Genomic DNA, 17,202 nt, shown 5'->3' with positions numbered 1-17,202 from the left:
GAAAATGGGTTCCCACTCCACCGATCAGCAAACTCGTGATCAGTGGGTAAAAAAAGGAACCAAGCTTATGCAAGGGTGGGAATGAGTGTGTAAAATGAACATGAAAGTTAGGTGTTAAAATTGAGGGAGCGACTTCTGTGACAACAGCACGCTCCTAAACTCAATTTAAAATTGTAAAAAATATATGTTATATATTATTAAAATAAAAAAATAAATAAATAAATAAGTAAGTAAATAAAATCAAAATAAAATAAAATAAAATAAAATGAAGTTAAAATATTATATAAGAGTAACTATTAGAAAGAGGGGGCGAAGCATTTAGGGTTTAGGGTTAAATTGCTAATTTTATATTAGAGTTTTGGTTATAGTTAGGGTTAGAGTTATATTAGGGTTAGGGTTAGTGTTAGTTAGGGTTAGGGTTAGGGTTTTAGGGTTAGATTAGGTTTAGGGTTAGATTAGGTTTAGGGTTAGGGTTAGTGCTAGATTAGGGTTGGGTTAGGGGTAGGGTTGTGGTGGGGTAAAGGTTAGTCATAGGCAAGGGTTTGCCTAGGGTTTGTGGAATGGGGTCACTTTTTTTGATTGGAGGAAGGGAAAGTGGGTTATAGAGTAGGATAGGAAAAAAGGATTATTGATAAAAATAAAGTATTCTCCTTTTTCAATTATTTTTATTGAGAGGAGACTGTAGGAATGGGAAGGATATAGGTGGAAGAGGAGCAGTGTTGATCGAGGAGTGGTGAAAGAAGATCTGAAGTGTCTATAAAAGTTGTTCAAAGATGGAGAGAAATGGAAATCAAACCGGCCGGGTGAGGAGAGAAGGATGCATCGGCACCAAGGCTCCTTATGGTTGTGAGTCGTCAGGGGGAAAGCAGAACCGAGCGAGGATGTTTCTAACCTGGTACCAGGCGACATCCTCGTGCCGAGTCCTTGTTGAAGAAAGCAAGAAAAACTACACAAATATAGTGAGAAATAAGAAAGTGATTGGAACCTATTCCAAAGGAAAAAAAAAATATATATATATACACATATATATATTATATATTATCAAAATATATATATATATATATATTATCAAAACTGTATATATATATATACAGTTTTGATAATATAGAGGGAGTTAAATACGTATACTAAATAAAGAAAAATTTCAGATATAATAGAAGAGACAACTTATGTAAACAATTTAAAAAAATTTTCCGGAGATATTACGGAGGAGAATGCAATGCTCATGTAGAGAAAGAAAGAATGCGGTGCTAATACAGAAGAGAATACTTATGTATATTAAAAGAAAAATAATTAAATGAATAAAAACAAAAAACAAAAATAATAATTTCAAGTGTGTGTACACTGAACGGAAGTGTCACGAAACGGGAATTAGAATTAAGAGGGGAGGTGTGTTATTATTTATATGAAGAAAATAAAGATAGATACCTTAAGAAATATGAGAGGGAGCTGCCTTATCCTTAATATCCAAAGAAAAAAATATATTTATAACGAAAAAAGATTTTCGCTACCGGCTCCGTGTCGCGAAATAGCGGAGTTGAAAGATCTTAATCTGGGACGGTCACGTCAGAATGGCGTGATCGTATTGCGTGAGTCTTATGACGTACGGGTAACGCGCGATTGCTCTTGGGAAATTGATGAAGAGTGTTCAATCGATCTTCGTCGTAAAAGGGATTTTGACCCTCGAGATGTCTGGAAAATGAATTATTTCTAGAGATAAGGAGATAACTACATGCGTTAGCAGAAGGAACTGAATGGAGACGTCGATGTAAGGTTATCGGACGTTGTTGGAAGAGGGCGAGGACCCATTGTTGAGATCTTTCGTTCTAATCTGGCTGTGGAAAGTGATTAACTGTTGGGATGCATCGATCCATCTTGGTTCAATTCATGAATTCACTGATTAATTTTGGTTTAATTTGTGACAGGACATAAGAGTTCCAGTATTCATCATCTCCCTTGGTGTGGAATTCAAACTAGGGATACCTTTTACCCTCAAATTTCGCCCTGGATCAAACACATTGACACCTCAGCTCCGCTATGACGTGAAGGTTAGCTAATTATCTTGTTCTTTTATTTGTTAGTTTATTCATCATTGTTTGGGTTTCTCGGCACCCTAATATGATTTATAAAAGCTTTATTATTACGAAGCACAACAACGATAACAAAAACTTTTTTTGTTGTTGTATTTCTCAATTCACACAACCGAAAATCTCATTCCGCCTAAGATACACTATTAGAAAAGATGCTTTAAAACTCAAGATTTTTCTCCGAATACTATCCTTTGCCATCTAGCAATTCTACAAGCTTTTGTTGGCTATATGTCTTCAGATATCACCCTGAAAGAGCTAAGATTTATATAGATCATTTAAGAAAATCGGCTCTTCTGGGCTCAAATTTTCATTGTGTGCCAGGACGTTTTCTATGGACGAATAAGTATGCAAATGACCTATGATACATATGATGACGTCACTATGAATTTACCTGCTGCTGAGTTGGCTATTTGGATCTTTTAAGATTGAGCCTTCTTTGTCAGTGACAGCTTCTCTCCATGGATATGTATCAGTGCTCAACCTTCGGGCTGGTGTCAATGGCGACGGTAACTTAATACGCGGAAGTCTTCCTCTCACAATTTCATACCACGAAGATCGTCTCTCCAACGAAAAAGCACGCCTAGTTCTTTCCGCTGAACTTAACATGCTCGAGCTGGAGGCTGGTATTTTTTATCAGTGGCTAAAATGCCGCCTGGAATGGTTCAGTATTAAATGCTCTTGGGGCACTTGCCATAATCTGCACTCGTTTGGCAGAATGTCCGCTATCACCCTGAGCCATACTCTGCTTGACATCTACTTTTGATTGGAGACCTGGGAATAGATATTTAGTGTGTACAGCTATTTTTCCTAAAACGTGATTCGTTGATGTACATTGGCCCTGACCAGGGCCACTTGGCATTTACTTGAACTTTTGTACTCTAGAGAAGTTTTCAGTTGTGATCAACTGAGTGTCGAAAAACCAAAACCAAAGTAATCGCATCTTCTAATCAGAACTAAGGTTAACATTATCGTTAGCCAATAAGAACTCGAAGTAAAAACTATCAACCTGCTTGAGGAGCGGAAAAACGCGAGTGACCAAGTTAGGATTGGTTTAAGTTTTTTTATTTGATTGGGTAAGATGATGGTGCAAGTTTTCTAGACCAATCACAGTGCAAAGCAAAGCAAAGTAAAACAAAGCGATTCTGGATTATTTTCGACACTCGATTGAAAATGTCTCTATATTTTTTTATCAAGGCAGAATGAGACTTTTTTCCAATTTTTGCAGAAAAATTGCCCCGTTACACAAGATTTTCGTTATGTGCAAATTATGCTCTTCCACGTCCTTTTTTTTTTTTCGTATTTTCAAAGAGCCCGGTGGCCACTTTTTCAGTTGTAAAGACTGAATAAACTACTCAGTAAAATTATATTGATGTCTAAACTAAGGTAGTTTTTTTTCTTTATGCTTCTATGGTTAACATGATATAAGCGAATAAATAACCATAGGCTGTGAAAATGGAACTAGCCGACGGAACATCTCTTTAAAGAGGGTCTGGATAGGGTTTAGCGTTTAGTGGTACTTGAACATTTTTTTTGTGATGTTCAGGGTCGAAGTGCAAACTAATGCTTAGGCGTATCGGAGAAATCGACTGTCCGACTTACCTAACCCAGCTACTACCCAGAAAATCAAACTCTTACAGCAGTGCCATCCCCCAGTTGTCGTAGGAACCACAACTTAACGCGCCCTTTGTACAACAGAGAAACAGAAGGGAATGGGACTTTTCAAGGTCGTCGGGCAAAGCTCTGGAATGGAATTCCTTTAAAAATATGCGAAAGGAGCACAGTTAGTTCTTTAAGTTCTGCCATCCAAACTTTTTTTAGTATAGTGTTAAGGTGGATCTTACATTTATCAAATATAAGTATAGGTTTCTTACTCGCATGATTTTAGATTATTCAAATAGAATGGGACATAGGGCCACCAGTTAATTAGTTTATAGCACTGTTATGTGCCACCCTCTATACGATAAATAAGTAATTACTTACTAACTAAATGTGTAAAATTTTAATGTTAGGTGTCATACTATTCAGTGTACCAGCGGTTCTTAGCTCTTTAAACTATAAAGGCTTTCACGCAAATGTAAAACAAAAGCACAGCCAAACGGAGACTAAAAATACCTCGAGTCATGGTGATCTAGCCCACTGGCTAAGCTGCTTCAGAACATGTGCCTGCTCTGCAAGACAAAAATAGGCTGAGAAGACCTCTCTTAAGAAGTCATGCCCACGCAACCGCTTTTATTTTTTGCAGGGCGGTCCGAGTGTTGCGAACTGAATAATTTTAGAGCATTTTTTTTAATGTCAAAGCCAATCCGGAAGTGCATGGGTTTTGCTAGACTTCGCTCTGTGATTGATCCAGAGAACTCGCGCAACTCCCCAATTAGTTACAGAACATACACCAAAGACGAATTGGTCGTTCGCGTTTTACCTTGCTATAGGCAGTTGCTGCTTTTACTTGAGTGGTCTTTGAGGGTTAATATTTCCTTGTGTTTTCTGAGAGGTATCGTTTACATAACGTGGATTTTGCACGAAATGAATTATACAATCACTAATGAGGCGCGGCGATATTCGAGTTGTTTCAAGATTTAATCATTTCATACATTTTAGATAATTGCCCTTTCGTTATCCAACCCAGGATATGGTAAAGACCTATTCAATAGAAGCTTGTTAATTGAAGGTACTTATTTAATCTTAGCTAAATGCTCATTGGCTGTCTACCCAGTATATTGACTGGGCAGAGAAGTAGACAATACCTTGTTTATTCACAAGTCAACAATTTGGTATGCGGTATGCAAATATGTACTTTAAGTGTGCGCGACTTTTTTGCATAATCATTGCTTGACGATGCCTTGCACTGACTCGATTTGGACTTTTTCACAAAGGACTAAAATTCTACAGCGTAAGAGAAAACTTAAATGCTAAATCATACTCCTCGGTTGTCTGGCACTACAGTTTTTAGATGGCACTCAACTCTTATTGGTTATTCTGCTGAAATTGATTTTGTATAGGTAATCACATGATTCCGAGTGCAATCTGGAATATATAAGCATGAGTAAATTTTTTCAAAGACTTACAAAATTGCATGAGCCCGTAGAGTGAGTGCAATTTGTGGTCTTTGAAAAAATTTACAAGTGCTTATTTATTCCAAATTGTACGAGAAAATAATGTGATTATCTATTAATAATATACATGAAAAAATACGAGGTAGCTTCTCATAACTACGCAGAAGAAAAGCGCGCGCATCACGTGCAAAAATAATCTATTAAAACCCTGCAAGTGACATTGACCTTGAAATTGACCTTGACGTTGACATTGACCTTGACATTGACCAATCATTCTGACTAATCAGAATGTCTGGTTTGTTTCTTTCTTTGCACTGAATTAACCCTCTTCTGCACTGAATTAACTCTCTTCTGCACTGAATTAACTGAAAACTGCATTCATCTTAACCAATCAGCACTGAGAAATTTTTTCATCCATATTATTAATTAGATACAATGAATATTTGAAGTTCAATGAATATAATGAATATATGAAGTTCATTTTTTTCAGGTCTGATTTTCGCTATTGCATAAATAGCTCTCTCTACTGCAAGGATCGTACATCATACGCATATTATCAATCTTGTAACATGGCGCCAAATAGTTAAGAATTGTTTCATGCTTAGCGTGCGTATATCGAGTTATGGATGCACGCGGGGAGTTTGGAGAGCAAGAGAGAAGCGTAAAGCCTTGGTCAAACGGCGCATGATAGTCGATGATAGTTGATTCTCTTCACACTATCATCAACTATCACCAACTATCATTCGCATGGTCAAACGGCAAACAAAGTTCGTGATAGTTAATGATAGTTCACCAGCAGTCACGCGAGAAGCTAGTTCCAGGCTCTTTCCGCGTAAAATGTGAACACAAACATGGCTTTGCGTGAAACAAACAAACTTGTTGAAGTATGAATTTATCACGACGAAAGAGGGCGGCAGCTTGCTTAGTAGTAACCGATTTGTTGGAGGAGTGTACGGAGGATGAATCTGGAGAGCGTTGGTGGAAGAGAGGACGGACAAAGGAAGGGATTAAAAGGAGAAACGAAAGGGAGATGTTGAAATTGGTGGAAGAATTGCGAGTGGAGGACACTGCCGCTTACAAGGAACCGTTGCGAATGAACTTTGAAACATTTCAGGAAATATTGACCGCTATCGGGCCTGAGATTAAACCGGGCCATTTTAAACGAGCCCGCCGATTTTCGGGGAAAACAGCTCACCAAAAACTATCATAAACTAACATACGTGTGGTCAAACGAGAAAACCTCTCATCGACCATCATGAAGGACTTGAACAAGCTCAAAATGAATGATAGTTGACAACTATTCACCGAAGTGAAGGTGGTTAGTGGTGGATATTTACCTCGCCGCTTCGCGGCTCGGTAAATATCCACCGCTAACCACCGACACTGAGGTGAATAGTTGTCTTAGTATATACTAAAACATTGAGATAATGTACACCACCAGAAATTGATTTTAATTCATACATTCCAGCAACGATTCCAACATTTTCCCGCGCGTAACGATCTAACGCGGCTCGGATCGCGGTAAGTGAGTTTTTTTTTTTTGTAAAAACTGCCGTCTCGTTTTTTCGCTGGCAGATAAAATTTCTGAAGACATTTGTTTAGCTCTGGTGGCGAAATTTCTTCAAATGGTGTTGCAAACTCTTTCTATAATTGAAACCACTCTGTACAAAATACCATTCAACTTTGATTTTCAAGTGAACAAGTGAGGTTACGTAAGATTTATTTGCATTTGTAAACTAAACCTTTTTCATTGGTTTTCATCGATAAACTCCCGGTTACCATTACCTTTAAACACGGCCAAACCAAATTTAGTCGCTTTCTCTGTGTTTTCAGGGACTGCTTCGTCGTTATTTAAGTGATTTCTTCGCTTAGTTGGTGGTCAAACGGAAGCCCGCGCTTCAACTATCATGCGCCGTTTGACCAGGGCTTAAGAGTTTCTCGAGGCGCAGCCGAGAGCAACTCCAACTTCTCGCTTGCTCTCCAAACTTCCCAAGTGCATTGATAGCTCGATATACGCACAGCTAAAAGCATGAAACAATACTTTTACAACATACGAAAACAATTTGGGCGCTGAATGACGTTTTAATGTGTTTTTAAATGAAAGTTGCCCGAAATGTTGGCGTCTCCGATTGTTTTGTTGATTTTGTAATTAAATGGTTTTCGGTAGAGTTAACAAATGTAACCAAAACAAACGTCATCAACAGAGACGTTTACCTTTAAAAGTCGCCACAGACCAATTTGTAGTCTTCTTAGTTCTTGCTCAATGTCTTTCAGCTAAAATTTTCTCCAGCTCCTGTTCCCATAAGTTCGGGAAACGGGCCTGTTGTGTTTCGTTTAATTTTCGTTGTGTTTGTTGGCTTGACTACTTGCGGGAAGGTCGAAAGCCAAAGAAAAGTTTGGTTGGTCTTCCATTTACTGATATCGCTTACCGAAACTTTAACTTAAGGAAATCACACGACGGAAATTTTGCAGCTATTTTGAAACTGCACACGTCATTTTATTGAGCTCGGCCGTGCGTACATAAAGATTTTGTTCATGTTGACGCAATAGGAATTAGATAGGACTAGCGCGCGCGCTATGTTATAATAAGACTTCTTTTACGTGGCAATTTGACCATATTTTTCTAATGCGTGACTGCGTAACACATTGTGCGTTACATTTTTAATTTGGGCGTGTGCCACCAATACTCAACGCTGATTGCTCCATTTGCGTCATGTGGTTGAACCAATTAATCTTTTTGATTGGTCACGAGCTAGGGTAACCCCTTAACTACTCAGGCACATGAGTGACTTCAGGCAGTTTGGCAGTTTGGGCAGTTCCTCCAACACTCCGCAAGCGCGTGAAAGGCAAGCGAAGGATTAGGGTAAACTTCACACTTTGCTGAAGCCAAAAGAAAATCTGAACGCAAGTCATGCAGTTCAGAGGCAACATTAAAACTAGATTAAAGTTGCAACTCTGTAACAAAGTATATTTGTTTCGAATCCGTGCTTGCTGGTCTTTCTGCCGCTAATTACCGCCATTTTAGACGCTTTTAACTTTGATCTGGGAATTATCGCTTATTAATCGTAAAACTACCCACTGTGATGACATTCTTAAAAGAGGAGCTCTAAGATTCTCGTAGTATTGTTGAAAAAGAAACCTTATAGTAATAACAGCTTGTGAACGATATCCAGCTCACTGCAGACTAATTCCCCCAGTACTGTTACTTCTTGTGCATCTGCTTCCGCGATCGTTGATCAACAATGTCAACGTCGTCGCGTTTGCTCTCTTTGCCTCAGCACCATTCAGAGCGTGGGGAAGAATGGAGATACTAACAAGAATAATTTAAAAGGGGTCTACAATACACTGAATCTTCAGAAAGGACGGAGTGGTCGTTCAGCTGTACCCTCGACCACAGATGGTTTTCCAGAGAAAAAGGAACACCACAAGTATATGGTAACTGTCCTCAACTGTAGTCGTAAGTGTCGCGTTGTCAGCCCGGAGAGAGAGAGAGAGAGGGGGGGGGGGAGGTTCTGATAAAGAGGTGCCGTAGGATGGGATAGTATTTCACGACTTGACTGCTACTGAGTTTGAGTTGCATTTTCAATTGAATTACTTGAATGGGGTTGCAGATTTGCAGAAATTTTTTTTTTTGGGGGGGGGGGGAGAAAATTATGGTAAGTAGGGATTTGAAAATAGTTAAAATATGGTACTATAACTGGTTGTTATAGTATCACCAGAAGTGATTAAGACGTGGTCTATAATTGGCTAAATAATAGACTAAAATGGAGAAGGGGCTCTGTGAGGCCGACGGAAATACCCAGGAAAAACTGACCCAAGTAGGCTCTCATCCCCCTCCTCTAGGTTGTCAGTCAGATCAGAAGAAAGGTTTCGCAGAAGAATAGGAAGACCTCAATACAATAAGTTGACCCCTCAGAAAGATCAGTGCAGCCATACATCGCGGAGATTCACAGTAACAGGTTATTTTCCAGAGACAAATCAAGGAACACCAAAAAAAAGATGAGGGTGTGGTCACCCTTAATATCCCTGATAATTGTGATGGAGTGAAATCTGCCTAAAGGAAATGAATATTTTTACGAACACCGCCGTCTTTTCGGTTGCTGCATCAGTGGTGTGTAGAGTCATCCTAATAGGAAATATTTTTACCCAGAAAAAGCAACGTTCGGGGCGCTTGATGAGGGTAAACTAGGAACCAGGAGAAAGTTTGCTGTATCAAGTTGATAAATTTTTAGAAGTATGGAGGTATCTTCCGGTGTATGTTTTCTCAGACAAATAATTGGACATCTGTCCGTTTTACCGACATCTATTGCGCTACTTCTCAAGTAGGAGAAGTAGCAACAGACGGGCAAGTTGAGTTGAATGCATAATGATGTTAAAGAAATCTCTAGTCGTATGATGAAACTTGATACCCACAGGTATCAACGAACGCTTTTCATTCCACTTATTTATTCGTGTTTTTCTCGTTGCCATGTTCCCACCAATCACGCAGCTCCTTTTTCTGCCTTTAAAAGCACACACAACCCACAATTCCCGTATTCGCTCCGACTAAGGGCTAACGCTCGAAACGTCAGCTTTTATAATCGTAACGGTGGCCAAATTACCATTTCAACTTTGTTGATATATTCAAATTGTATCATGAAACTTGAGTTTAACACCAGCTTCAACTTTGAAAATTACTTGGAAGAGGGTAGTTTGGAGAGCAGTGCTGGGCAAGCACATATGTGACTTGACTTCAGGCAGTTTGGCAGAATGCGCAAAAATTCTACTGTAACAAGTTCCTTGATCAAATCTGCGGCAGGCGCGCTCAACTTCTTTCAGCTGGGTGAACTACAACCTTTACACGCTTAACTAAAGCCAAAATGACAAAAGTCGTAAACATGTAGTCACGTAGCCTAAATGTGACAACACTAACTTTTGTTGAAACAGTACGATCACCTTTATTTGCTTCCGTGCTAGCTAATCTAAATGTCGCCATCCTAGACGCTTCCATCTTCGATTCAGAGATGATTAATTAATAAATCGTAAGAATATCACGTGATAAACTTTTGAAAAGAGAGCTCCCCGATTTTGCGGTATCGTTTAAAAAAGAAAACATGGTAGTCGCACAAGCATGTGTACGACATTCATTTCATGACAGACAGATTTTCGCTTTGTTCTTAAACGTGACATTAAAATGCATTTGCATCCGCGCTCACTGATCAACATTATCAATGTCAGGCTTGTGATCTTTGCTTCAGCACTATTCAGCAAGACGAGACAGTCCCCGTGGTTGAAACTTCATGATTAGAAGGGAAAATGTTTATCCAGGGAACACGCCTGTGAGATCAATTATTTTCTGTGAACCTCAATAAACAAAGAAGTAAGCAAGCTGTACTCCTGGCCATTGGGTAATCGGTCAACTAAAATAATGTTCTTTGAGAAAAATGGTAGGAAAAGGTCGAGAAAAGTATCTTAGTTACAATCGGTTAGAGGCATTAAGTTTAGAAAATAAAGATCTTTAGACACGATGTACACCATTTTACAATGACAACAAGAAGCAAGAGTTTTTAAAGAATTTAAATTTTTTTCACAAAAAGGTCGTCGATGAATCATTTGAACACGGAAAAAAACTTAAGATTTGCGGTCACCTGCACGCACATCCCGTGAAACTAAACATATGAAATGTCATATTTTTGTGAAAGAAAAAGAACTCAAGGAGTTAAGCGATAATTTTGGAGCAAAGTTCATTCCCACAAAGGACAGGGTGAGATCGATCCTATTTTTAACGACAAGAATTTGCTTGAAACCTAGGAGGGGTGTAGCTCGGGGGAGTGATTTTGTGGATAATTACAAATCAGCTGATTAGAAATTACGAGCACGCGTGATTGATCCTCAGTGCCAAGTCACAAAGTTGAAAAATGCACAGTGTGTCAAGTTCCAACAATAATTTTCGAAAAAATCGGCAAGTTAACAATGCAAGACTTGCGTTCTAGTGCCGCTATTTATTGTTCTTTCATACAACACACTGTGGTTAAATAGACACTCCATAACAAATACAAACTAATTAACCATGGTATGATTGGAACTTTTTCAGCTATCCTAACCAAATGCGAAGGAACATTAACTGTGTTCTTGTTAGCATATATTTGTTAGTTGATGAAACCAAAAACATCTACAAACTAACCTTGTTCCTAAAAAAAGATACGTCATGTTTAAACGAATACTCAAAATTTCTACCGTGAATTACTACGCTTGTTCAATTTTTTTAAGGACAATTTTGTTTTGTCGTTCATCGTGTCGTTTTCTTGTTTCTAACTTCACAGACCTCGCCATAACGTAGCTGACGATGAAAGAATGTAAGCTGAAAAAACGGTGGGTTTTCCCTTTTTTTGCCCAAGTTGAACGATTTATCTAGTCTTCCCTACTTTTGAATCAGTTTGGAGCCGTACGAGTACATAAATCATCTCAATACTAGGGTGAATAGCTACGAAAACAAATGGGATCTTCTTTAATCCAAACAATCTGATGAAGAGGCATCAGTCACCGGTCGACATGTACTGGTTGATGCAAGTGATTCTGTGACGTCATAAGTTCCACCTACTGCCGCCTGGTCCAGAACTTTGTCCAATCATTGTTTTGGATTTGCCGATCGCGGACACCGTAACTGCATATCCTACTGGCTGCATAAAAAGACTTCGTTCGATCTAGTGTAGAACTGATTTAGAAAATAACAAAATAATGATCTTCCAACTAGGATGCTGGACTGAAAACCAAAATAGAATCCACACATGCCCTCTCTGATCTAAGGTACTTCAACTTAACGTTTAATCAAATCCAAAAAAAGTTCCTGAAAGTTCTGTTTTTAGGCTCGTCACGCAACGCTCCTCCCCTCCTTGTGGAGAGGAGCGTTGCGTGACGAGCCTAAAAACGGCTGCGAAGGAGACTAATCGAATGAGAGTCGTAAAACCAAAACAACTGCGTAAGCACAAAGGCCGAGCAGAAGAAAGGAAAGTTCCTTGGAGAGCCAATGAAAACTCAAAGAAAAACCAAGCAACCCTCCTAAAGCGCGGGAAAACGTGGGATGACCAAATCATAATTGGCGTAAGCTATGAATCTGATTGGTTGAGGGAGTGGCGGAGTTTTCTGGACCAATCACAGAGAGGAGTAAATGAAATCTAATGCATTCTGGGATTATTTTCGACGCTCATTTGAAAAGTGCTCTTAAACTAAACAGCTCACAACACTCAGACCTCCCTGCGAAGTGTAACATGTTCAGAAACATTCGCTGATCATATTTTGCTTCAAACTGAAGGCAGACAATTGGCCAAAACTGAACAAGGTGTGTGGAGTACCCCAACCGCACCCCTCGTGCCATCCACAGTATCTCCATTGGTAGAATACAAGGGCCTCCAGTTCAAGGATCTTTAAATCAGCTGAGACGTCCAGGCAGGTACCCCTGTCGATAGGACGACTTGCTTCATACGACACAGTGATTGGAAGACTTCCGCTCATTAAGTGCCCGTCACCATACACCCCGGCCCTTATGATCGCTACTGATACAGATCCTCGCAAAGTGGCTGTTACTGATACAGAAGGCGTTACCTGAAATGACAGTGTGTAAACTTGTAAAAGCTTATTTTTTATTAATTTAATTATCTATTTGTATGATTTCAGGAACTCTTTAAAGTCTGTATGCCCCCTTTTTTTATTATTTGACATCAAAATATAATGACTCTATAACGTGTTTTAGCAACATTAGCGGTATTACTGTTTTTTGAATTTTTTATCAAGCTCTATAATCTGTAGATAAAATGTTTGGCCGAGCAAAGGGGGACTGGGCGCCGTCACGTCACAGTAGTAACCATGTGTTTTTATCATGTAAACAAGTGGGCTTCGTGATTAATAATTTCTCTGGCTATTTCGGTGATAGTTTCGTTTCATTATGGGCGATACTTCTTGTTGTTCTGACGAAAGTTTCTTGTTTCTTTAATAAACTTGGACTTACTACCATAACGTCACGAACATGTAGGTACCAGTACTGTTTAACGCGGCCAAAGAGATACGGAAAGCCTAAGTTCGCTACAATTTCGGACTTAAATCGCCTCGTAAACTAACAAAGACGCATCAGAATCAATCGCAAATCTTACCAGACACCCTCTACATGCTTCTATTTTTATAATTTAACGCTAAAAATAGGTGTCATGGGGACTTTACTCTTTACCGTCTCGTACATCATTGTGGTTATTGCAGACAGAGACAGCGGTTTTTTATTCAAGTAATACTGAAGCCATTTCAATTTATTAGGACAACGGAACGGGCAAATTAGGCCACAATACTATACTAACATGTCAAAAATATGAACGAAAAGCGGAGGAAAACACGGCCGCAATAAACGATACATACTTCGATTTTTTCCGTTATTTTTTAACTTGACTTTCTGAGTATTGATCTTTAAAACACTCGGATCTTTTTTGTTGGTCATGAAGAGCAATTTTCGTTTGTGTTGTTTTCGTCTTTCACTCACTACTTATTCAATCGGTACAGTGCTCAGAGTGTAGGATGAATCTCGAAAACTAAAAACCCAAAACACTAGAAAATTAAATAATGTGAAATGATGAATCCCTTGTTCTATGGGTTAACATGTATATTAGTATAATTGCTCTGGTGATTATGGAGAAGCACGCGCTCTGGTTGGTCCAGGAGGGCATCATCATATCTCGATGGAATCACCTCGTGAAAGGTGATTCTAGCAGGAGCGCTAAAATCAAAATGGCTACCTTGCGTTTTATCAATGTTACTCCGGAAGTGATGAATGTGATAAAGAAAATGCAAGAGCAAAAAGAGATGCTATTAAGTTTGGAACAACGCTTTTCAAAAGAAAGATATGAAGTTTTTGCTGATTGAATTGAATAAACCTATCAAATTCTAGTGGAAACTGGCCCTTTATCCCGATACGAGTAATCAGAATAGTTCAAAACTTAAACGAATATTTACAACAGAATTCGAAAGCACCTAAGCAATATACTATCACAATTATTCAGGCTAAGTGAATATTGTTGAATAATCCCCTCGACTTCGTCTCGGAGATTATTTAGCAATATTCACTTCGCCTTAGGCGAATAATAGCTAAATATGAGCGGAAATTTTGCCCATCACTTGTATTGTTCCCGCCCCATCAGGGCTCGGAAATTTACTATGCAATTCGAAAAATCTTCATACGAATTATGTTCCAAACCTTTTCTCAAGGTTTATATCTTAGGATAAGATGTGCAGAAGCTTAGAACACAAACACTTCTGCTCTCAGCTCAGACATATGCTAAGTTCAGGAGGTGGTTCTCCATAATGGCAACCGAAAGCCATAACTTAAACTGAACTGGCTCTCCGAAATTTAATCGTTGAGTCAAGTGGACCTCACCTTTCGTTACCACGCCACTGCGCTTATTAAGAACGGACGAATCAGTATATGACATGTCCAAGTCAATGTCAGATGTCATATTGGTGACATCCGAACGATTGAATTTATTTTCAATCAAAAGTTCGTCATTTTCAGATGTGTCTGCTTCTCTGTGCATTTTCACAATACCGGGAAACATGGAATAATTTTCAGATTTTGGCTCAGAATTTGGATCTGGTTTCTCTCCGTCTACAAGTTCGTAAAGGTTGCGCTCAACAGCTGGGAGAAGCTGAGTAAGTATGGCTCGGGCATAACCAGTTAGCTCTGCGTCGTACTTTTGGTTTCCGTATGGTTCAAAGGTCTCGTGTACTTTGGTGGATTTTGACGTCTCCTTTACCTCAGACCTATTGAAAACACATTTAGACCCAATGAAAGCACCTGAATTAGCAATTGGCATGATACTTTATAGAAGAAGTGACGAGCAGCAAAAGAAGTAGGAGGAAGGGACGGGTGAGTGGGGAACTTCACCGTAGAAAAGAATATAGCTACTTATCCTGTTAACCCCAGACGACTTAAAAGCCAACATTTGGTAGAAATGAGAAACCAAAAGGAGTTCTTGTGAAAATTTCGGCCACTGTTCTCTAATTGAGCAAAAACCTGACGTCTTTGCGTGTCAGTAAGATCTGATACCTGAATCCAAAGGGCGACGTATAAAAGATGTATCAAAGGCTTAAAAAAATGAGAATCAGAAAAAGAATACTAATGTTAGACAGCATTCAATATCGCAATACGACCTACCGAGTGTCAGTGAAGATTCTTGTCTAGGGAAATTGTGGTGAACGTTTTTATGAATATAACTTCACCGGTCATCTGATGACAATTCACGTTTCCTAACCATATATCTTCTTTGGATTATATGCACCCCAGGGTCAACAAGCTTTCCCGTCCCGAGCAGGTCGACTGATCTAGCCCAATAGCAGTGGGCTAGATCAGTCACATATGACAAAGAGAAACGAAATTGTAATCTTTTTTTAGAGGTATGCAAGAACGAAAAAAGAGTCTGAGAGTGAAAACAATCGAAAAATAAAATTGAAAGTTGGGTACCGTTTGTCAATGAAAGAAAAAATGATTTTGGAGAAGAGATTTTAAATTGCTCATAGGCATTTCTAGGTTTAACAGTAATTTTCACCGGTTTTCCGACTAAATTGTCTCCATCCCCCAGCCCCAACCCCCCCCCCCCTTACAATCGGTAAGAGAGCTAAATAGTCCTTGATATTTTTTCAAACTAAAATTTCGTGACTTATACAAACTGAATCACAATTATACATTATTACTCTTGAGCACTGGGTGGGTCTAGATGCCACCGTATTTCAAGACCATTCGGAAGTTGACACCACAAACCACCTGTCAGTAATTGTTCGTTTAGCTCTCCTGATTATGAAACTATTTTACTTGATGGCCCAGGCTAACAGAACGGTAAGTTGAATAGGTTTCTGGCTCATCTATGATATTTATGGGAAAAAAAATCACTCTCAGGTGAATCTAATTGCTTTCTGGTAATCCCGACATGACTTAGCAGATATATTCTAAAGACTATCTTGTTGCCTACCTTGAAGTGCGCTCAACCTTCACCAAAAAATATAACGATCTTCCTTGGGTCACGTCACCAATTGTTTCCAAGTTTTCTTCTTCGGCAGGAATGCTGATGATTTTAAAAACGAACCAATACTCTTCTGAAGTCTTGTTTATCACCTGAGGTGCAACGATGGTTCTCAGTGTCCCTGCGGAAAAATAGTTGAAATTGCATTACAAAACTAATTTAAAATAGAGTAATTTGGCTGAAAAAGATCCTTGTTGAGCTTAATTCGACTCTGTTTGCCTGTTTTCCTGAGGGAGGAAGCAAGACATCAAGCTTGGTGAATGTAGTGTATTGACTGCACACTAGAACGTGATTTCACGAAGCGGTTTATTTGTTGAACTCCAAGTTTTTATAACCGTCCCGAGCTCCTCTCTCTCACTTACTCACTCGGAAAATTACATGATTGACAGGTAAAAAAACGACAACCAGAAGTGGTTACTACATTCCTCCCACTTTGCATTACATATAAACTATACCAAAACTACAGCAAAACATAAAACCGACTCTGAGAATCTAGTGCAGAGTGAACAGTAACATATGAAAACGTCCCTCATTGGGTTTCAAGAGGTATTACACGAAAGTCCTAAAGGTATGCAGGACGTCATCTGTGTCTCTGCGGATTGCGGCGAGGTCCACAATCAGCAGGTTTTGACAGCGTAGTCTCCTTGGCATCAGTAGGCAGAGCTGGGGGAGTTAGACTGTCATGCACAGGTCTACCAACTGTGACCTGGACGTCAGGCTCCAGCTTCTTGAAGAACGAAGAGTTTCGGGTGATGTTTTTTTTGCCCCGCCCTCGGCAGTAATCATCGTACCTTTATGGTGAATGATGACATAGGGATGACAAGGTGTTATAGAATTAATTCCGGAGGGGTCACGCCTTACTAGAACTTTGTCTCCAGTCATGAGGTTGCTTGTTTTCACATATTCTTTCTGGTCAGCATAGCTCTTCATCTTCTCCTTAGCCAGCATGTCTCGGTGTCCTATCGGTGCTGGGTCCTCCTCAGAACTGGGTCTGTCAGGAATCTTAACGCTCATGGGCCTGTTGAA

At 39.3% G+C, this 17,202-nt stretch overlaps 1 protein-coding gene across 1 annotated transcript; it reads right to left on the bottom strand.

The window, feature by feature from the left end:
• Positions 1 to 11,109: 11,109 nt before the first annotated feature.
• On the bottom strand, positions 11,110 to 17,190 carry LOC148731683 (uncharacterized). Its single transcript, XM_088761931.1, has 4 exons — positions 16,968 to 17,190; positions 16,126 to 16,297; positions 14,434 to 14,920; positions 11,110 to 12,724 (listed from the first exon to the last, which is right to left on the bottom strand). The coding sequence occupies exons 1-4, from the start codon at positions 17,188 to 17,190 to the stop codon at positions 12,395 to 12,397; spliced, it is 1,212 nt and encodes a 403-aa protein (XP_088618057.1). The 3' UTR covers positions 11,110 to 12,394.
• Positions 17,191 to 17,202: the final 12 nt, after the last annotated feature.

This window comes from Stylophora pistillata, chromosome 5, assembly GCF_964205215.1.
Source record: "Stylophora pistillata chromosome 5, jaStyPist1.2, whole genome shotgun sequence".
NCBI lineage: Eukaryota > Metazoa > Cnidaria > Anthozoa > Scleractinia > Pocilloporidae > Stylophora > Stylophora pistillata.
This window is presented reverse-complemented; position numbering and strand designations above follow the sequence as displayed.